Raw genomic sequence first — 22548 nt, 5'->3', positions numbered from 1 at the left:
AAACCACCTTGCTCTCGAGGCAGGTGAAACAAGGTCAAGGAAGTGGATCCCTGCAATTTAACATAAAAGAAGCAAGCAATGGAGTAACAAATCAAGCCAGGAACAGCCAACGTGTCATAACAGGAGAAGCATGGGGCTGGTGGTAAGAAGGTTAGGTTCTAGTTGTTATTGCTTCTGACAACCACAGAAAAGAGCTGTCTTTATCCTCTGGGTCTTGGATTCCTTGTTCATTAAAAGAGTTTGGATTCGATGTGTTGACTGATAAGCTCCTCCCTGACCTGACAGCTTTGTATTCCGTGAGTTCTATTTCACAGCATATAGATTGCCTCCCGCTAAGTATACCTTAAGTGCTATAAATCTTTCGAGCTTTAACTTGAAGTCCCTAGTGTGTCTGCTTTCATGTTGGGCAAGTCAAAGGTCAGCTGCCAGTCAACTTGGCTATCTGAATGTTTGGGCTTCTAGTCCCCCTGAGCTGGGTTGAGTGTGCTCTGATGTCCTAGATTGGTACCAGTGTGTAGTCCCCACCCAGGATCACCCCACTCTCCACTGGGCCCATGCTCCAGCCATCTTGTCTCATGCAAACCATTGATCTAGTTCAACCACTATGCCCATCCTGGACCACACCACCAGAATCCCTCCCTAGTCAGACAGGAAGAACCATCTTGAGCCTTCGCCTTTCAGCCCCTCAGAAGGAACTAATAGGGAAATTAGCTTCAAGGGGAATCCTGAAGTATTGGGGACTGAGCACAGCTGCAAAGATTGAAGCTAATCAGCTGGGAGTCTGAGAATCCACTCCTAGCTCTTCTTGTGAAAGGGGTGCCTAGAGCACCCCTCAAGTTGATTGTAAGAGAGTCCTCCAGCCACGTCTGTTAGAGATGACTTTGACTACTTGCCAGACTCCATTTGTTCTTCATTCAAGCAGTGAAATGATTTAATTTTGTATTTCAACATTTAAAAAAAATAAGATAAATTAAATGGTATTAAAATAAATCAAGCTTTGGGGCTAGGATTGTGGCTCAGCGGTAGATTGCTCGCCTAGCACGTGTGAGGCCCTGGGTTGAATCCTCAGCACCATATAAAAATAAATAAACAAAATAAAGATACTGTGTCCAGTTACAACTAAAAAATAAATATTAAAAATAAATAAATCAGGCTTCTGGAGAATGGTCTGGGGAGAATGGACATACAGGAGGCTGATTACCAGCTTCATTCAATGGCTTAGCAACAGGGCAGAAGGATGTTAGCCCTCTCTCCATGAGCAACCTCAAAAAATAGAGTCCAGGTGATTGTTTCTGGGAAGCAATAAAAGGCAGGAATGATGGCTGCCTCAGGCTGCCCAGGTCTTCTCACTTCTCTGATCTCAGTCCTGTGGTCTGTTTAATTGCCGAAGTTATTTTCTCTTGGTCCTTCCTGATCATCCAATACATGTCTGCAGCCCTGGTGGAAGGAGACCTCTGGCAGTCAGAGTTTGGTTCTGGCTCCATACTTCACTGGCATCAAAACCCTTGGTGATTAACAGAGCCTCAATTTATTTGTACAATCATCCTCACAGGATGATCTGTATGACCTGTATCTGAATGATCATCCTTATAAGAAGGACTCAGTGAGATCAGGTGTGCAAGGAGACTTTTGTAAACTCTTGGTGCATCATAGTGCTTAATCTCTGTGGAACAGATTGATGCAGTGTAAATGCTGATTATCACTGTGGTGTACTCTGGAGAAGGCAGGTGCTGATGAAGGCAGGGTAGAGGAAAGAACTGTTGACAAATAGACTCACAACTTTTGCTCCAACACCATATGCATATGTTGGTTCTTCTGATGAATAAAACAAAACTACCTGCTCTCTGAGATCTTTAACTATAACTGTGTACTTCTCTACCCCAATGCTTGCTGGGAAGTTTGAAGTCTCCCCACACATATGCCTCTTTCCAAAATCACTTAATCTTGCAGAATTATAATTCATTCATTCATTCAGCAAATACCTATTGAGCACTCATTCTGCCAGGTTTCAGTCAAGGCCCCGAGAATCCTGTGGTGAACAGAAAGAGCAAGTTTCCGCTAGGATGGGATTTATTTTCCTTGGTAAACCAGCAAACAAATAAATAAGAGCAATGATGACTTCAACAAGCAAAAAATGATTTTTCATAGCACATAAAGAAAATGAAAAGTGGTATGACAAAGGGGGTCACCTTTAGATAAGATAGATGGTATAAAAGCTTCTCACAAAAGGTGGCAGTTGAGACCTGAATGAAATTAAAAAGTGACTTATGTGGATATTTAGAGTAAGGCTATTTCAAGCAAAGGAACTAATAAATGCAAAGGCCCTAAGGCAAGCTCATGCTTGCTAGGCCTCTTCTAGAAACTTCAGAGAACTTTATCTTAGCTGACAGGATTGTGGATGGCAAAACTAAGTGATGGGACAGCCAGGCATGGTGGCACATGCCTGTAATCCCAGCAGCTGGGGGAGGCTGAGGCAGAAGGATCACGAGTTCAAAGCCAACCTCAGCAACTTAGTGAGGTCCTAAGCAACTTAGTGAGACCCTGTCTCTAAATAAAATATGAAATGGCTGGGGATGTGGCTCAGTGGTTAAACACCCCTGGGTACAAAAATACCAAAGTGGTAGGACATAAAGTCATCAAGTGAGAAGTTAGAAGTGAAGTCAGCAGGGGTGGGAGGAGCTTCAGGAAGAGAGAATACACAAATAATGGCATGAACTATCTGGTTTATATTTTAAAAAGATATTTCTGGATGTTTTGTCGGTGGGTGGAGGGTTTAGATTAGAAGAGATGGGGCAGAATTGTTAGCTATTGCAGTAGTTCAGGTGAGAGAAACAATACCAAAACTTCAGTAGCTAGAACAGAGTGTGACACTTTTTTTTTTTTTTTTAAAGTTCACCTTCAATGAATTTACAGCTCTGGTGGGCACATAGTAAACGCTGAACAAATACTTTTTCTCCATGAATCTATGAACAGAATAAGGCTTTCTTATGGCCACTCTAGGTTTTGAGTTAGCATCAACGCTCTGGATATTTTGAAGATAGTTTTAAATTTTTCTAGCTGATGTGTTCCAAGGGTTCCTTTCCTTCTGTGTGAAACTACATTCCCATTTGAGACAGAAGATGTTCCATTCTACCACTTCTTGATGTTCTCGGACAGTGTGATTAAGTCCCCCCAAACCTTCGGCTCACGTTTAAATACTGATCTGATGAACTCTTCTGTGTTCATCCAGGGTACGGACAGACCTGCCTTGCCAGTGTATCTCCAGAGCTTATTACAGTCTGGGTTAATGAAACAACAAATGGCCACCACCTGAACCAGACAGAACACTCCAGGACCTCAGTTGAATTCTGGGGACTTTCTGCCTCACCTCCTAGAAAGCACAGAACTCCTATTGGTCTTATTTAGCCCACAGTTTAGGAAAGTCCTAAAGCTAAGCAGGTGTGTAAGTTGCATGGTTTGGGGTTGATTTCTCCCACACCTGTTTATTCCAGCCTTTGCATCTCCAAATCAGGAGGAACTTTCCAGGGCCTTGGGATAGAGAAGGTGCCCGATGTGTTTTGGTGCTTGCTAGGCCTCTGCATTTCACCTTCATTTTCGTCTTTGGTGTGCATTGGTCTTCAGATTAGATTGTTTTTACTTTGGGTAGCTCTGAGCTTCCTATCTTCCTCAGCAGCCCTGCTCTCACTTTCTTGGTTCTTCCCACCTCTTACCCCAGTGCAAGTCTGAACCAGGTCTTTCTACACTCCAGTTTGCCCTGCTTTTGTCCATCCATCCAGTTTGCACACTGTCCTCATAGTGGTTTGCCTTTCCAAAAAGAAGAAGCATTGAGCTTGTTCCTTCTGTGATTAAAAACGTTCAGCTGTATTGCTCCCTATTCCCTCTGAGATTGCCCAAAATTCCTTGGTCAGGTATACAAGGCCTTTTACCAGCAATTCCTCACCCATTTCTGCAGCTCCTGTTAGCTGCCCTCTGGCCACATCACTTGTCCTTTTCTAAACACATGCTGCTGGTTCAGGCTTCCACAGCCTCTGGAATAGGCCTCCTTTTGCTTTTGTTCAGGATTCACTGGCTGCATTCTGTGAAGTCCCGTTCATTCTTCAAGTCTCAGATCCAGGATTACCTGGTTCGTGGAGCTGGTCCTCATGATTTCAGGCTGTGCTAAACCTTCTTTCCTGGAGCTCTCTTGGGACATTGCATATGCTTTCAAATCTAATACTTGTTTTGTCCTAATTATTCAGTTTTCTGTCATTGTTCCCCAGTGAAATGTATGTTCTTCAGGGCGGATTATATTTTGTTCTTATTACTCAAATTCAAAAAACCTGCTCACAGCATCCCTAACAGATGGTTCTCCAAACTCCACTTGAACATTGCCAATGGTGGGAGAAATCACTGGATATTATCCCTTCTATTTTTGCACATTCATTCAATAAATATATACTGAGCCTCTACTATATGCCAGACACTGATTTAGGCACTGGGAATACAGAAATATCAGATAAAAATTTCTACTCTCTTGGAACTTATGCTTTTTTGAGCATGTGGGCCAAAAAAAAAAATGAGTCTGGAACAAATCAGAGTAACTGTCTCATGATAATTCAGGGAAAGTCATCGTGCGACACAAAGCTGAGTTTTAAACAAATGCATGCATGTATGAATGAATGAGCGAGTGAGCAAAGAGGCCCTAAGAAAATGTGGAGAAGTTGACCTAAGTTGACATCACTGAAAGGGAAAATAACTAGAAACATATCTTGCTGAAAATGGATGAGTAGCATCACTTTCCTATGAAGATAAGAGAACTCTATGTCTTTTATGTTTCTTCAGTAGACATGTAAGCCAAGCAATCAGCAAATTTAGAGAGAGACAAAGGGAAAACCTGCTTTTGTGGGTGAAAGAACCAATGCCACTATATTTCGCATGGTAAGCAAGAGTCCAGGAGGAGGGGCTTTTGTCTAGTAAACAGGAAGACCTTGCTTGTGCATCAACTCATAGTTCTCCAAAAGTCCTTCTCTCAGTCTGGAAAAAGTTCCTAATGGTTGGAATCCCTAAAATGCAGATGACATGCTACGCTCCTCGTCCAATCTTTGCCCAGGATTCTCAACCCTAGTTATATCTTAGAATCAACTAAGGAACTTTTAAAAACATTAATATCTAGTGGGAATGGTGGCCCATGCCTATAATCCCTGTGATGAGGGAGCTGAGGCAAGAGGAGCCCAAGTTCAAGGTCAGCCTTAGCAATAAATAAATAAAAAGGGCTGGAGATGTAGCACAGTGGTGAAGGGCCCTTGGGTTCAAGCTCCAGTATCAAAAAACAAACAAACAAAAACACTATAAATGCTAGTTTCACTCCCAGAGATCCCAAATCTTAGATCTAAAGTAGAATTCAGATGACTATAATTTTTCTGATATACAGCCCCCTCTATGGTTTTAGTTCCATAAGTTGGGGGATGACTAAGACATAGACCCTTCGGCAGGAAAAACAGAACTTACCCTGAGAAAAGCCTCCTCTCTTCCTCTTCCTAGGTCTTCGCCCACTCAGGGTTTATGATACCCCAGATGAGTCAAGGCCTTGCAGAGGTCAAAATCCTCTGGCTTCTACAAGTCTGGCAGGCTTTAGAGCATCTTTGAATCATAGAAGTTTTGAGGGACAAAGGAGATCAGAGTTCAAGTTCAACCTCTTAACCTTATCAATAGTTTCAGTGAGTGTGACTAGTCATTGTTACCAAAAAAAAAAAAAAAAAAAAATTCTTCCCTACATTGAGTTGAAATCCCTCTTGGAGTCTTCTGGAAGAATGAGGAAGATGAACTTTTAAACAGATAAACCCATGCTTTTGTGACAAGTGCTTCTGTGGTGGTCAGAGTCTGAGAGAAACTCAAAGGAGGAAATGACTCGTTCTGAAAGTAGAGAAGGGGACATTGTCAAGGAAGCCTTCCTAGAAGAGGTAGAGCTTTCTGGGGCCCTAGGTTCCTACCCTAATCATCCACCATCTCTTTTATCCCGTGGGATTTGCTCAGTTGGTAGACCTCAGGTGAACTGTCAATACCTGTCTCACTCTGACCGCAGGAGGCATATACCACAGTGCCTAGTGCAGTGCTGGCCATAGAGCAGGGACTCCATGAATACGTGTGATCATTGTTGTTATTATCCTTTTTTATTTCTTTATTTATTTTTAAATCTTTGGTTCATGTGAAGCATGAGAGACTGAGCCTGCTGGTGCCCTGGTCTGTTTATGAGACTTCATCGTAGGGGAGGCAAAAATATGTCAGATGCATGTAATCAGAGAATCAGGAACAGTGTAATATCACTTCACGTACTGTAAGATTCTCCACCTTATAAAGCCCTCCTGCATCAGAGCCACTCACCCACATGGTCTGAACAAGTTCTAGAGCCACCAGCTTGAGTACTTAGAGAAGAACAAGAAAAAGGTATTCATTACTTCTCAGAACGTAATTGTAATGGATCGTTCCTGTAATTACTGGTTTGTCTTCATCCCTCATCAGAAGATAAGCTTTACTGAATAAGGTTGAGGATGAGGTGTAGCTCATTCATGGTGGTACCCCCAATCGCTAGCATCGTGTTTGGTCCCTAAATGAGCAAAAAGCCATTTCTTAAAAACTGGATTTGAATCAAGAGGCTTTTGGTAAATACAGAATTTTGGCTGTCCTTGACCTTCTCTAGACCCCTATTCCTACCACCCTCTCTTAGCTTACTCACTGAGACACAACTAAGAAGAAAGTTCTTGCTTCCTGCTTTCAGATCCAAGGCTTTACTTTCAGATCCAGCAGCTCGATGCTGATTTAGAGTGCAGTCTCCAAGCTTGTGGGAAGGTCTCCACACCCAGAAAGACTCACTCTGCTGTCCTGAATCCTTGCTCAATGGGGTCCCCAAGCCCAGGGCACATACCCAGCCCAGTGGTTCACACCATGTGTTCAGACACAGACTATTGGAATTTCAATGCTACCTTTCTATGTGGCCTCTACTTGTGATCTTGGGCTCTGATCTGCCATCTATAAAATGAGTATGATAGTGATCGGGCATGGTGGTGTACTCCTATAAAACCAACTTCTTGGGAGGCTGAGGCAGGAGGATCACAAGTTGTAGGCCAGATTCCAGTCTCAGCAACTTAACGACACCCTGTCTCAAAATAAAAAAATAAAAAGGGTTGAGGATATATCTCAGTGGTAGAGCACTCCTTAGTTCAATACCCAGTACTGCCAAAAAAAAAAAAAAGATGATATTTCCTCCTTCCCTGTGGAGATCCAGAACAATAATAATGCAGGAAAAACACTTAGCATTGTTATATCTTCTCCCTTGAATCCAAGTTCAGTTGTGACAATCAAGCTACCTAAGCAGCTGTGGTCACATCCTTCCTATTCTTGAGAGAGTAGGGAGTTGACCTCCTGTGTGTTTCTTGGGGAGTATTCCCCTGGGAAGAAGGACTCTGCCTTGACTCACTGTAGTGTGCTTAGAGCTGCGACAACATGTCAGAGCCAGGACAGCCTGGCTGCTGCACCTAAAACTTTAATGTAAATTGGCTGTGACGCCTGTGCAGGGCCCCAGATTTAGAAGCAGAGAAGGACGACTCTACCCAGCCTGGTGACAGGCCCGGAGCAGTGTTCCCATTGGAGAAAGTGGAGGGCGTAGCAGTAGGGAGCATTTCTCAGTCTGGCCTGGTGGCACTGTTTTATTAATGATCTGGAAGAGCAGAGGAACAGTGACTTTAATTAAATTTGCCAGTGATATTAAAAGATGTCAGGAGCCACTGCTGAGGACACAGACACCTTGCAGATGGCCCTGGGGGCGTTAGGAAAATAATCTAGGAAAGAGACAAGAGGTCACGGACTCAGGGCATCCGTTTGGCTGAGGGAGAGGAACGTGACATGGGGGCAGAGAGTTGTCCCATGCAGAATACACCCTGGGCCTCCTTATCTGCATCTGCTCTGTGTGCAATAGGTTTCTAACTGATCTTCTGTTCCAGTCTTGTCCTCCTTACAGCCGTCCTGAGTCTTTAGCGAAATTGGTTTTTCTGAAATATAAATCGGACCATGTCATTTCCTGTTTCAAATCCCATCATTGGCTTTTCTCTGCCCTTGAGATCAAATCCCATCTTCTCAGCCGGGCGTAGAAGACCTGCCGTGAATCGTGTCCCCCCAACGTCCAGCCTCATCTGCTGACCCCCCTGCCTCACTCGGAATTCCCTGTAATCCCGTGCACATCCCATGCACACGGGGGCTCTTTTGTGTCTCTGTGATCTTTCTGTTCAGGCTGTTCTCTTTGACTCGAATGCCCTTCCCACTTTCCTTTTTTTCTGTTCTGACTAAAGCTCACTCAAGCTTGAAGACTCATTTCAGGGATCACCTCCTTCAGAACGCCTCCCTGAATCCCCACATTAGCTCAGCGCCCTCCTGGAACCCCCACAGCCTTCTGCCTGCCTCCACTTTGTGTAGTAAAATTGTCTCCGCCCCTGCTCGATGGTACCTCTGTGGGCAAACACTGTATCTCATTTTTCTTTTTACCCACGGCATCTAGGACCAGGCCTGGCAAATCACAGGCCTTTGTCAATATTTGTCAAACTGAGCTGATGAAAAGAATATTCATTTGGGAGACTGCAGCAGGCAGCCAGGACAGCCCCAGGAAGCCTGGGGACTGTGCGACTTTATCAAGTGGCTATTCTCTTCTATGGGGAGTGTGGGACAGGCACATTGCTCCTAAGCCCACATCAGGCTAGAAGCAGATAGATGTGCTTATAACCAAATGAGATAATTTGGGGAAATTGAGTGATCAGATCCATGTGTTCTATGTCAACTGTGTGAGATTTTGGGCTTTACTATTTCCTGGCCTTCTATATTTTGAGTAAAATGACTTAACCAAGACTCACTCTTTCAAAATGGGAACATAGGGATAAAGATATTGCTAATCTCACAGGGTTGTGATGAAAATTAAATTATTTGCATTGTGCGCACCATAAATGCTAATGTGTATGTTCATTACTATTGTTCATATCTGTTATTTGGAGGAGTCTAAATTTGAGTCATATCCCTGAGTCTGGGTTCCAGAGAAACTAATGAGACCCTCAGGAGTTTGTCTCAATTGGTAAGTAATGGCACACACAGAAAAAAGACCACGGATGCCCATCACAGCTGTGTCCTCCCCCTCTGACAATCTCAGCCAGAAGCCAATCCCGGGCAGGGCTGGAAAGCACCCTGAGGCTATCAAAGAGCATTTTCCACCTTCAATTCCAAACGCCAGGGCAAGTATTTACTAGACACGCCTTACCTTCTTGCCTCATTTTCTTTTCATTCATTCCCTTGGTTCAGTTGTTTTCCCGAGGAACTGGCCTCTGATACTGACCAGAGCATAGCATAAACCTTATGAAAACCCTTCACCACAAAGTGTCTGTGGAGTCCAGGGAGAACAAAGCCACAATCCTTCTTAATCCTCCTGGTGCATAAGATAAACAGGAGTCCATGCCCCCTGTGACCCAGGATAACTCTACCACATAGGTTCTCCAGAAGGGTAACCCTCCTCCCTCACCTGTGGATACCCCACTCCCTTGGGGGTACCACCTCCTGTCACCATGTTGGCTCTTGATGGAAGAGCCACTCCAGCGGTGCCCACCCTCTGTCTCCTCCTGCAAGGGGCTTATCAGAATCCACAGAGTGTCAGGGTTTTCACAGATCAAGGCAAGAAGCCAGGATCTTTGTTTATCCACACTTTCCCGGTGTGAATGAGTGTCAGAATTTGAATTGAGTGTGTGTGTGTGTGGAGGGGAATCCCTGCACTCATCACAGGTTGCAAGAGTGGGTGATGAACATCTTTATCCAACTTGCTCTTCTGCAGTCCTCGTGACCTCTTGTCCTCTGAGTGAGGTCAAAGGCAGAGGCCCCAAGCACATGTTGTGATGACCCCCAGTACCTGGACTGATGAGGAATGTGGTCCTCAGCACTTGGATGCCACTCTGGGGAACACGAAACCAAGTTAATCCGCAGCCCTTTGGAAGGAAGCCTTTAGGGTTGTAGGATGTACCCTGGTGACCTGGGTCCCAGGGGGAATTTCTCTCTGAGCACAAGCTTTGGGAATTTATAGATGTCCTCCACAGCCTCTAAATCTCTAGTCAGGATTTGTCTCTGAGTCCTCTCTCTTTATTTCCAAAGCAAATGATCATAATTTAATCGTAAAATGGCTAAAAAGAAGGTGATGTCTTAGGAAACTTCCTTGATGTCTACACTTATTCATTCCAAAAGTGTACGTTTACGGAGCACCTACTAAATACCTAGGACACCACAATAAGCTGAAGAGATACAGCCTTATGTATTGCTCTTATTTACAGCTTTATGAATGACTAAGACACTGATCATCTAAACACTAAGAATAAACATGTAATTTCAATGTTTTGGAAGTGCCTTACAGAAAGGGCAAACAGTAAAATGAGAGAACCTAACAAAGGGAGTTGACCATTTTTTAGGGGTGACAAAAGGTTTTTTTTTCTTTTTAAGAGCATGACTTCAGCCAAGACCTAAAACATTATTAAGAGTGGGGGTGCAAAGAAGAAACACTCACCTCAGGCAAGAATAAGGGCACATGCAAAGATCCTGAGGTGGGGAATAACACCATGTCATTCAAGGGTAGAAATGAAGAGCATTGTTGAAATGTAGTAAGAGACAGAATGGGGTGGGAGGAGGAGAAAGGAGGTATTTTCTACAATCCTTTGCAAATCAAGGTTAGGATTGTATCAAGAGTAAGAGAAAATTATGAAAGAGTTTCAAATAAGGGAAGGATGTATATAAGTTTGGATTTTGGTTTTTTGGTTTTGTTTTTTTTTTTGGTACCGGGGATTGAACCCAGGGGCACCACTGAGCCACATCCTCAGCCCTTTTTAATATTTTATTTAGAGACAAGGTCTTGCTGAGTTGCTTAAGGCCTCACTAAGTTGCTGAGGCTGTAGCTTGCAATCCTCCTGCCTCGGCCTCCTGAGCACTGGGATTATAGGCATGCACCACTGTGTTGGTGATTTTTTTTTAAAGATTTTTTTGGCTATATGGGGACAGGAGAATCAAGACTCTGCTCTCTAGCAAGAGCTGGAGTGCTGAGTGCAGTTGGGAGACTACTGGAGTAGATTTATCCCATGAGGAATGATGGGAGTTTGGGCAGTAAGGTTGGCAGGAGAGTTGGAGGGAGAATTGATAAGATTTAGTCCTGGGTTGGGTAAAGAGGCAGGAGGGTCAGGAAGGCTTTCAGAATAACACCTGTCATCTAGCATGAGTAACTGGGTAGATGGAGGTGCTATTTTCAGAGATGGGAAACACTGGCCAAAGGAGCATATACAGAGGACAAGGACTTTGAATCCCTTAAGCTGCTGCACAAATGGACATCAGCATTACTCTGCTACTAGAAGGATCCCTACATGAATGTAGCAGAGGGGGGAAATGAATAGGTTGCTTTATTTTTTTTTTTAGGCTTTTGCATGGTTATTTTTATTCTTATTCTATCTCAATGAGGCAATGAGTGGAAAGACTAAGAGGAGTTTCAACTGGGTTTCTTCCTGTTCTTCAGAACTCATGCTCACCTTTTAGGGGTTTGAGGCCAGCAGATGAGGTTGCATTTCACCCCAAAATCTTGTCTCCATTTTTATAAAAGACTTACTTGAGGGCCATTTGCATGTTTTATTAATAACAATTTCTACTATGGGTCTCTTTCCATCTTTGGCTTTGGAACTTGAGTGGCTGATTGGTCTTTCCCTTCCTGTAACAGGCTTCCTAACCTGTTCTTAAGTGTGTTCCACTGGAGGGTCAAGAGCTGCTGGGAACTCTACCTGGGCACACTTGACACAGCCTCGGTTTAGTGTGGTGCAAGTAGAGTTAACTAGATGTTGACTTTCTTGGTTTCACAGGAAATCTCAGAATGATATCTTGTCTCCAGAAGTTTTGCATTTGGGGAAGGTTTTTTTTTTTTTTTTTTTTTTTTTTTAACCCAAGAGCGTTCAATTACACTCAAAGCAAGGTGTTGTACGTTGGGAGACTAGCTCATGAAAACTCAGTTCAGTAGTTACTCTTGCAAACCCCTGTAAAGCAGGAGTCTTCAGTATGATGACAATGGAGAAAATAAGTCTAAACGCTCTAGAAGTACAAAGATTCAGGTCGTGGGCACCCTATTTTAAATGGAGTCTAGATCATTGGGGAGATAGGATTAGAAGGTTACTGCCTAGCTTCCCATCACCAATATTCCTGGCTATTTCAAACCATTCTTCAACTGAGTCTCCCACCAGATGGTTCCGAGGACAGAGCAGCTATTTGTGCCTCCCATTGACATCTATTTTTCCAAGTGAGAGACTGCCCCATATGTCAGTGCAATATGTCGCCGGAGGTGAAGCATCCGTTTGTGTTGGTGGGAGCCTGCCACTTGCTGCCCCCTTTTCCTCATGCCTTTTCGTGCCTCTCTGATCTTTCCTAGGTCTCTGGCCTGTCAGGAGGACCATTGGTGCTGCGGCGGAAGCTAGCATCTAAGTCTCGTGTATGGCGTGGTTAAGGTTGCAGCCTCTCACCTCTGCCTTCCTCCATTTTGGGCTAGTTACTTTTATGCTCTTCCTGAATGGTCTTCGGGCAGAGGCAGGTGGCTCAGGAGATGTGCCCAGCACAGGGCAGAACAATGAGTCCTGTTCAGGGTCGTCGGACTGCAAGGAAGGCGTCATCCTCCCAATCTGGTATCCAGAGAACCCTTCCCTCGGGGACAAGATCGCCAGGGTCATTGTCTATTTCGTGGCCCTGATATACATGTTCCTGGGGGTGTCCATCATTGCCGACCGCTTCATGGCATCCATTGAAGTCATCACCTCCCAAGAGAGGGAGGTGACCATTAAAAAGCCCAACGGGGAGACCAGCACGACTACCATCCGGGTCTGGAATGAAACTGTCTCCAACCTGACCCTTATGGCCCTCGGTTCTTCTGCCCCTGAGATTCTCCTCTCTTTAATTGAGGTGTGTGGCCACGGGTTCATTGCTGGTGATCTGGGACCTTCTACCATTGTAGGCAGTGCCGCCTTCAACATGTTCATCATCATTGGCATCTGCGTCTACGTGATCCCCGACGGAGAGACACGCAAGATCAAGCACCTGAGGGTCTTCTTTGTCACTGCTGCCTGGAGTATCTTTGCCTACATCTGGCTCTATATGATCCTGGCCGTCTTCTCTCCTGGTGTGGTCCAGGTTTGGGAAGGCCTCCTCACCCTCTTCTTCTTTCCAGTCTGTGTCCTTCTGGCCTGGGTGGCAGACAAACGGCTGCTTTTCTATAAATATATGCACAAAAAGTACCGCACGGATAAACACCGAGGAATTATCATAGAGACGGAGGGTGACCACCCCAAGGGCATTGAAATGGATGGGAAAATGATGAATTCCCACTTCTTAGATGGGAACCTGGTGCCCCTGGAAGGGAAGGAAGTGGATGAGTCCCGCCGGGAGATGATCCGGATTCTCAAGGATCTGAAACAGAAACACCCAGAGAAGGACTTAGACCAGCTGGTGGAGATGGCCAATTACTACGCTCTTTCCCACCAACAGAAGAGCCGCGCCTTCTACCGGATCCAAGCCACCCGCATGATGACCGGTGCAGGCAACATCCTGAAGAAACACGCCGCAGAGCAGGCCAAGAAGAGCTCCAGCATGAGCGAGGTGCACACCGAGGAGCCCGAGGACTTTGTCTCCAAGGTCTTCTTCGACCCCTGTTCCTACCAGTGCCTGGAGAACTGTGGGGCCGTGCTCCTGACGGTGGTCAGGAAAGGAGGAGACATGTCCAAGACCATGTATGTGGACTACAAAACCGAGGACGGCTCTGCCAACGCGGGGGCTGACTACGAGTTCACAGAGGGCACTGTGGTTCTGAAACCAGGAGAGACCCAAAAGGAGTTCTCCGTGGGCATCATTGACGATGACATTTTTGAGGAGGATGAACACTTCTTTGTGAGGCTGAGCAATGTCCGCCTCGAAGAGGAGCAGCCCGAGGAGGGGATGCCGCCGCCAGCCATCCTCAACAGTCTTCCCCTGCCTCGGGCTGTCCTAGCGTCCCCTTGTGTGGCCACGGTCACCATCTTAGACGATGATCATGCGGGCATCTTCACTTTTGAATGTGATACCATTCATGTCAGTGAAAGTATTGGTGTTATGGAAGTCAAGGTTCTGCGGACATCAGGGGCCCGGGGCACAGTCATCGTCCCTTTTAGGACAGTAGAAGGGACGGCCAAGGGTGGTGGTGAGGACTTTGAAGACACGTATGGGGAGCTGGAATTCAAGAATGATGAGACAGTGTAAGTACTTTTTTTTTTTGGTTTTTGGTATTCCAGTCCCCCTCAGCCCTCCCTTGCCATCTCCTTCTGTCCTTCTGTACCCTTCAAACCTCCTCCTTGTATTTGTGTTAATGTCAAACTTTGGTTCCATCACAGGTGTGCAGGAGCAGCCGACCCTACTGGACAGGTCCTGCTTCCCAATTCTCCTTTGGTTTTCTCACTTTGTTTCTGGGCAAGGGATCCTGTGTTAGGATCTAAGGACACAGAAAGTTTTGTCTTCTTGAGACTCAAAAATGATGGCTGATGGGGGAATAGGATGAAAGAAGTTGTGTAATATCAGATTTTAGAGAATTCTTGTGACTAGCAAGAGTGAGGAAACTGCTTGGGCCTCCCCTTCCTCCTCTTTTCATACAAAGGACTTATGAGCTTTGAAGCCAGTTCCATACCCTTCTGGGACAGCAATAGCCCAATCAGAATAGTCTGAAAGAGAGGGGGAAAAAAAACCCAGCGATGGCTGTTGTATTGCATAGGCAGATTTCAGGCACTTCTCCTTCAATTTGGAAATTGAAAAATTGATTGAGACTCTTGGCAGAGTCTCTTTAACTGTCCATAGCCAATTTTATGGAGCAAGGCTTGCCCAGCCAGGTGAGATGAATCAATATGGCTTCGGTATTAGTGGTATCTTGGAGAAGCAGAGTTCCCATGCCTGCAGACTGCCTGTATCTAGTCTCAGGTCTAAGCTCCAAATTCTGGCTATGCAGTGAAGGAGAAGAGACGCCTCTTAATAATTGTGGGAGAAAGCGCATCTTCTGTGTTCATGTCGTTTCATAAGCTAGAACTCTCCTGGAGTAATCCTCTGGTTATTGCCCCATCCAGTTCTTCAGAAGCTGTAGGTACCATGCTTCTGTTGTGGTGACTACCCTAAGGTCTCTCCCCATTGAACCTTCTCACAGATTGGTCATTCTGTCCTTTTCTCAGATGGAGATCTTCAAAGAAGAAAGCAGAGTGGCTTTGCCTAAGATTTGCAGCTTTCTGATAGGGTGGACCTTCTGGGGAGGCCTAGAAAGATGGAGATGAGAAAACAGGAAACCTGTCTCTGAATTCCTGCTCCTGTCCACAAAAAATAAACAACAGCAGGAATTGAGGTGAAGAATAAAAGAGGAGGATGTCAGACTGCCCCAAGAACCTGTGAATTATACTTTCAGTGGGAAATTAAACCATGCAACAGTTAGGAGGGAGGGAAGCAACTCATAGAAAAGGGGGATCCATGGACCCCAGGGAAAGATGTATTTGTAGAACTGCTGCTTCCCAGGTCCAGTCTTGGGACAGTACTCCAAAAGGGTTGGGTTCTGTTGGAAAATGAGCTGAAAGACCCAGGAAACTCTACCCCTATCCTCAATCTTTTCCTAATAACGTGACTTTGGCAAGTCATTTAGTAACTCTGGAACTAAACCTTCTCCTATTCAAAGTGAGAATAAAGATACTTCCCTTTCCTGGAAGTAGGGTCAGATTCTTTTGCAGTTCCTTCCAGTTCAAGGATTTTCTGAACCCTGGACACAAATGCTCTGTGTAGGTCGTATTTGCCTGAGCCAAAAAATGGAGCAGGGGATATTGTCTTCTGAAAGGAAATAGCCATTGACAAATTGATTTATTAGAGCTCTGTTTAGTCATTTTGCTGGGAAGGATAATCATTTGTTAGCATAAGTAAAAACCTGTGCCTTCCAGAGAATACTATCCATTTATATATGCTCTGGGGAGAGTGTTCATACATATAAATGAAGGCCAGGCCCTTGCTGGGAAGACAAACTCCATGAAATTTCACACATTTATGGCAATGTTGGTATGTAAGAATTTATTGTCAGGCATCAAATAGCATCAAGCCTACAGAATATGCCCTAATTCTATGAACTCATAGTTTCTCTGATTTAGTACCTATCTCCCAATGGCATGGAAGGGTAGTTTATGAGGGATCACAGGGTTAGATCCCAATTTCCTCATTCTAGTAATAATCAACTATTTACCTAGAATCTCTGGATATGACTAAACCTTCCTCCAACTTATTTATGTTTGATTATATAATATCTTGGGGCAAATGAGTCCATGAACATTACTTCTGGGTGACATTTGTTCCAAATGGTGTCAACCTCTCGTCCACATAGTCCAGGTTTGGGTGAGCAAATCTACATTCTTAATATTCATTTCATTATTTTTAAAAATTTCTGTGTGGTTTGATCCTTTCAGGTTTCTTGAAGAAAAAAAAAACCTGCTAGTCACTACCCAGAAGATCTTTTAACATGAGAGATAATACAATAATACAATGTAGCAAAAGAAGTACTAAGTACTAAGTACTCTGGGTTAGAAATCTGGCAATGCTGCTGACTTGACCATGTGGTCTGGAGAAATTTTTTTAACCTATGAGGTCATTTCCTTATGGGTAAAATGGGGATGATGATCTCTCTCTTGTAGGGCTATTAAAACTACCATATACCTGGTACATGGTATGTGCTCGATAAACACAGCCTTAATAGTAACATTGATGAATTAGCAATATTCTTCAGAAGAGGTCATAAGATGATCAGGTTGCTTGTATCTCTGTGCGACCCTAATTAATGAGCATGCTGGTTTTCTGGTTACCATGAAGAGTCCTCACCTAAACTCATAAATGGTCAGAGCCACAAAGGACCTTAGAATATCTTCTAGAGTTATGCTTCTTAAATGCTAATGTGCTTATCAATCACCCAGGAATCTCAATAAGGTACGGATTATAATTCAGAAGGTCTAGGGTAGGGTTTAAGGTTGTGCTTTTCTGACAAGGTCCTGATGCTGCTGGTCCCTGTTTAGAATGAAAAAACCATAAAGCTCCTGACCAAACCATGAGACTCAGGAAAGAAAGTGGCTTTTCAAATGGCTTGCTTAATTGAATCATGAATGTTTTTCCTCCAGTTCCAACTTTCAACTCCAGATTTGCAAGAACAAAGCTCTTACTAAGGCCCTGCTAATTGCAATACCAATCTGGGAACTGAAATTGAAACCTTCAGGATACTTGTACAGAAGCTGCGTGATACTGGAAACAATCTTCCTCTCTAACCCCTCCCTCTTTCTGAAGCTTTATTTGCCTACCAAGCTTGGGGTAGGCATTTTCACTTTTGCCTTCACCTTAGTCTTCTAGATAGAATCAAGTTATAGGCAGGCTCGTGATCTATCAGTAACACTGGAGCCATCAATAATATTGAATTAATTTGCTTGGTTAAAGGCTTTACTTCTTAAAGTTGTCCTAAACAGCATGATAGGACAGAAAAGAACGAACTTAGGAATCTGACAAATAGATGTGAACCCATCACTCAGGAGTTGTGTTAACTTTGAAGTAGTTCACTTCACCTGTCTGAATCCCAGACTTTTTTGCTGGAATGATAGAATAATATCTATCCTGGCAGGGAGTGATAACTAAATCCGGTGGCTGGGGAATATAGCTCACTGGTAGAGTACTTGCTTGGTGTACACAAGGCTCTGAAAAAGAGTATCAAATAGAAATAGGAAAAAATGCCCCTTGAGTACAGTGATTCCCCATAGAAGGTGCTCAGTCATTCAGCAAACACTTATTAAATATTTGCGATGTACTGGATACATGCCTTGGCACAAGGGATAAATTAATGAGTGAGACAAGCTAGCTCTTCATCTCTGAAGGATTTTACTCTCAGGAGGAGGGAATTCATGTATTTACACCAATCTAAACATGGAAGAAGGATATAGTTGAGGCAGATTCAATAAAAGAGGAACAAGAGCTCTGCTGTGTGTGTGACACCACTGAAGTGTCTCAAGTAACCTTCATTAAGAATGTAGAAGTGAAGGGGGAGGAGCAGGGGTGTATACACGTTTAACATACACCCAGGTTACAATAAGCCCTTAACATTTGCAAGTGACACTGTTGACATCTTCACCATCTAGAAGAATCCCTGCTTTTGTGAATGTCACTATAACTCATGGAGATATGAGTTTTGCCTCACGGTAATTTCACTCATTAAGCAAGTGACTGGCTCTTCTATCCCAGGCTCACAGCACGCCTCTGCAAAATAACCCATTATTGCAGCTCATGGACCTTTGGGGTCTCTGGGAATAGTCAAAGGCACAGATGTCAGCTATGCAAATGCCAAGATCTACTGCAATTAAATCGCATGGGCTTCCTTCAGAGAAGCACTCAGTATTGGCTGTGCTGAACATTTTCTAACCAAATCAAGAAAAGCTGGCAGGTATCTGACCTCCCATTTGACAAATTATGAGGCTGAGATTTAGAGAGGAAACGTGACTTGTCCAATATCAGCTAGATAGGAGAGGAAGTCAAAGTTGGAAAGGACTTTAGCATTTGCTGCACATGTACCTTTATTGGTTTGGACTTCTCCACTTTACTTTTGTTCACTGAAGTGTTAACTTCAGAAAGACTATTGCAATTCAGGGGTGGAAGGAAAAATACATACTCTAGAAGAGCAAATCAAGGAGTATCATGACTAGTGGTTTTTTTTAAAAAAAATTTTTTTGAGTTGTCAGTGGACCCTTATTATTTGTTTGTTTGTTTGTTTATATGCGGCCCTAAGAATTGAATCCAGTGCCTCACACATGCTAGGCAAGTGCTCTACCACTGAGCTATAACCTCAGCCCTTGACTACTGTTTTAACAAAGAATATACTATGGAGTGTTTTTAATCTCGTTGTGCACTTAGAGGCTGTTCAAGACTCAGTGAGTCCACAGATTTTTAATTTTTTTTTAAGTCTTCATTTTCTCTTGAGTCCTCTGGTTCTGAAGGTCAAAGTTTCCTTATTCACTCACAAAGATGAAGACAAGGGATGCTTGAACAAAGTGAGGCAGGCGAGTGAGGAGAAGCTTCCTGGTTGTCTAACCTTCATCAACTTCCCAGAGGTGTTGGATGAGGCAGGAATACTCATTCCTTCTCTGTTGGTTATGCCCCATCAACTTCATAAGGAAGGTATCAGAGGTTGAGCTGTGGTCTCCAACTTATTCAGGATGTTGTTTTATTATTGTTGTTTCTAAAGAGAAACTAAGCTTCACTCCCAGAATCTAGTCTGAAGTCCTGGTGGAAAGCCCATAGCATATAATTGATTGTTGTGGAAAGAGAGTTTCTTGATCTGCAAACTGAACAAGGTCTTGATATTTAAATTCTGCACAGTGTAGAAGCATTTTCAAGAGTCAAATGCTTTGAGGATTTTGCTATATAACTGTAAAGGAAAGCACCAGGTAAAGATTAGGTAAATATTAGGCATGACGTTACCACTCACAGGAATTAAATTCTTATGGCTACCACCTACTGGGTACCCAAGTAAGAAGTTACCCATAAGTAGAGAAAAATTTAAAGTTGAAAGTGGAGCTACTTATTATGAAAATTTTTGTTATTATGAAAAATTTTGTTTTTCTGAAAACTTAGTGATGGCTAGATATGGGCATATATTAAGGTCAACCATTGATTTGACACCAACACCCTTACCCTCCCTAGCTGCAGGTAAGCGTGCAGAGGCACAATTTAGCTCATCTGCCCTTGCCTAAACCCTTTCAGTTACCATTCAATGGGTTGGATTCCTGAAGAACCAGTGAGTTTTGATCCAGACAGAATTCTGTTGCAGGTTCTTTTTTTTTTTTTTTTTTTTTTTTGGTTTTCCATATTTTTATTGGTGTATTATAATTATACATAATGATGGAATCTATTGTTACTTATTTGTACATATATATTAACAATATAATTTGGCCATTTGCAGGTTCTTGAGTTGGTACTTTCAAAATAAATGGCATCTGATCGTATCTTAATACTCCAAATATGGCAGAATATGACAGTAAAATAATTAATAGATTGTGAATGACTACAACTGCCATTTTAGTATTCCATTTTTTTCTCCAGACCTTTTGGCCTTGATTTGTTGACCTTTTGAATTTCTCTTTGTGTTTGCCACATGACCTTCACGGACCCCACTACCATCTCTGACCTTCTTTTTCTGGATTCTGTTCATGCAGGAGGTACTCTACCACCACCATATGGGCTAACCATGACTCTGACTGCAAGCATTCATGTTCATTTACTTTATTCCCCTGCTGGTACCTTCCTTTCGGTTCATATGCTATTTTCTTGCACTCACTTTCTTTTGGAAACAGTCTCGGCTGCAGCAGGTGCTGGAGAGTGTCTGCTGTGGTCTCCGCTCCTCCCGCACTCAGGGCCTTCCTCCTCAAGGCCTTTGGCCACATCTGCTCCTCTAACAGGATCCGGTTCCCAACATTCCCTTCCTTCTCACTGCTGGCCTCTGCACTTGGGTTGCCTTCTGTCCCCTGTCTGGTCTAGGCCTTCTTTGACTGATCAAGAAGGAGCCAGAAAAGTATCCCTCAAGAAAGCCTGTCCTTTGCACAGCTAGAGCCAGCTTCAGGAGAGCACCAAGAAGACGGCTATCTCCCGGGAAACAAGCCACTCCCAGTGGCGCTCCGTTTTCCTCCATCATCAAGCATTTGCCTGACTCTGTGGAGATAGAAAGATTATATTGTCAGGATCCACCACAGGCTGGGACTGGTAACGGAGAGCCGCAGAGGACAGAGGCAGCTCTGGGGACTGCCTTCTCTCTCCAGGGCGCTCCCTCCTGGGCCACATGGTCTCTGTCTCCTGGCTTTTCTCTGTGAACTTCTCCTTTAGCTTCTAGCTTGTAGTGTTAACTCACAAACCAAGTTCTCTTTCCATATGTGCGTTCAGCCCTTATCTGGAAAGTTCTTTCTAGTTTTCTAGCTCATATTCTCAAAAGAAGGAGTCTGATTTTTTTTTTTTCCCAATTTGGTCACATCAAAAGTCCACTGGCCAGACGTGCGTTGGTCATTCTGTTGGTTGTCAAATACTTCTTCCTCCCACCCCACCCCAGCTCATCTACATAACTGAGTGATAGGAAATGAAGTTGCTGTGAGAATTCCATGACAAGCTATTTAAGCAGTTGTACTTAAGCACACTGGTGGGCAATGTCACTTTTGAAAGGAGTCTCAGGTGACACAGGCACCTGTCACCTCTGAACCTGCACAGGTATGTAAGGTTTATAGAGCACTGGCTTTATAGTGGTCTGTGCTGGGACAGTAGGCTGAAAGATTAGAAGCCCCAGATCTACCACATACGTCACATTGCCTACAGACTCCACAGCCAGGATTAGAATGGCCTTGCCCAGATCCACAGTGATGCTGAGTGGCATGAATCTCAAGGCTACCAGGGTCATCCCTTTCCCTTTACCCTTTGCTGGTCTGTCCTCTCCAGGACACTAGCGTCAGCAGATAATCTGCTCTCATTTTCAGGTGTGTTATTTGGGTACTGAGTCACTTTCAAAGCCTCTTCCTGGGTTTGGGTTTCCAGAGCAGCCTGTCTTCCAGATGAAGACAGAACACTTCCCTGACTCTCATGCCTGCCAAGGACAGAGTGAGAGCTCTCCGGTAGCCTCTCCTTCTCTCCCCCTCCTCTGATGGACAGCTGGTCACCTGGACTCAGCTGGAGCCAGCAGGCACCCCCTCTTTATCCTAGGAGCTACAATTTGAGGCCTTCCCAGGAATTCCCTAAAGTCAGAGTACTCTTCTGTATAGGTTTCACTGTGTGTGACTCTATCAGGTGTCCAGATCTTAGGACCCAGGACTGGGGTGGAAAATAGACTCTCCTTTTGTGTCAGCTCCATTCAGTGAGTAGTGGCTCTCTGGGGAAACATGGTGGAGAGGATCTGGGAGGCTGTATCTGGGCTCAGTGGGAGACTTGAGATGGGAAGGTCAAATGTCTGCCAACCCTAGTGTTGGGACTAGAGGTAGAAAGAACTTCATTCAGTGGAGAAACTAGAAGGCTCTATTTCATTGGATGTGTCAGTATGAAATAGCCACTATCTCACCAATCCTGGGCCAATCCTAATACCAGAAAAACCTCTTTGAATCACTCCTGACTTTATCCTACATCACACAGAACCTTCTTTATTCCCTAGATGAAGCCACAGGGACGTAAATTCCCTTTGGAGACATGAAGCAGACAATTTTCTTATCTGATTAGAATCTTCCAAAGCCCCTTTCTAACCTACTGGGTTTCATAAACTAGATCAATGGTTTCCAAACCACTCCTATTACAGGTCATTTTCATTATCTGCCCCTTCCTGGGGAACCTGTGCTTTAGAAGATTATTAGCTAATAATTAATGATTTCCATTTTTCTTGTACGATATAACAAAAGATAACTAGTGTTACCATGATGAATTAATAAAATTCTAACCAAAGCAGAG

The 22548-nt window shown here is 44.0% G+C and overlaps 1 protein-coding gene across 8 annotated transcripts in view; it reads left to right on the top strand.

Moving 5' to 3' along the window:
• The window catches only part of Slc8a3 (solute carrier family 8 member A3), a 133282-nt gene that overhangs the window by 5775 nt on the left and 104959 nt on the right, over nt 1-22548 (top strand). For 7 of the 8 annotated variants that reach the window (XM_078050128.1, XM_005322845.5, XM_021724844.3 and 4 more), the window contains exon 2: nt 12449-14297. In XM_078050128.1, the coding sequence (XP_077906254.1) occupies nt 12511-14297 (1787 nt within the window). In that variant the 5' untranslated portion in view covers nt 12449-12510. Of the gene's footprint in view, nt 1-12448; nt 14298-22548 lie in introns of those variants that run through there. The other variant, XM_040276464.2, reaches the window with a different exon arrangement.

This window comes from Ictidomys tridecemlineatus, chromosome 5 (genome assembly GCF_052094955.1).
Source record: "Ictidomys tridecemlineatus isolate mIctTri1 chromosome 5, mIctTri1.hap1, whole genome shotgun sequence".
In the NCBI taxonomy this organism is placed as follows: domain Eukaryota; kingdom Metazoa; phylum Chordata; class Mammalia; order Rodentia; family Sciuridae; genus Ictidomys; species Ictidomys tridecemlineatus.
Note: the sequence above shows the minus strand (reverse complement) of the source record. Positions and strands in the feature narration are given on the sequence as shown.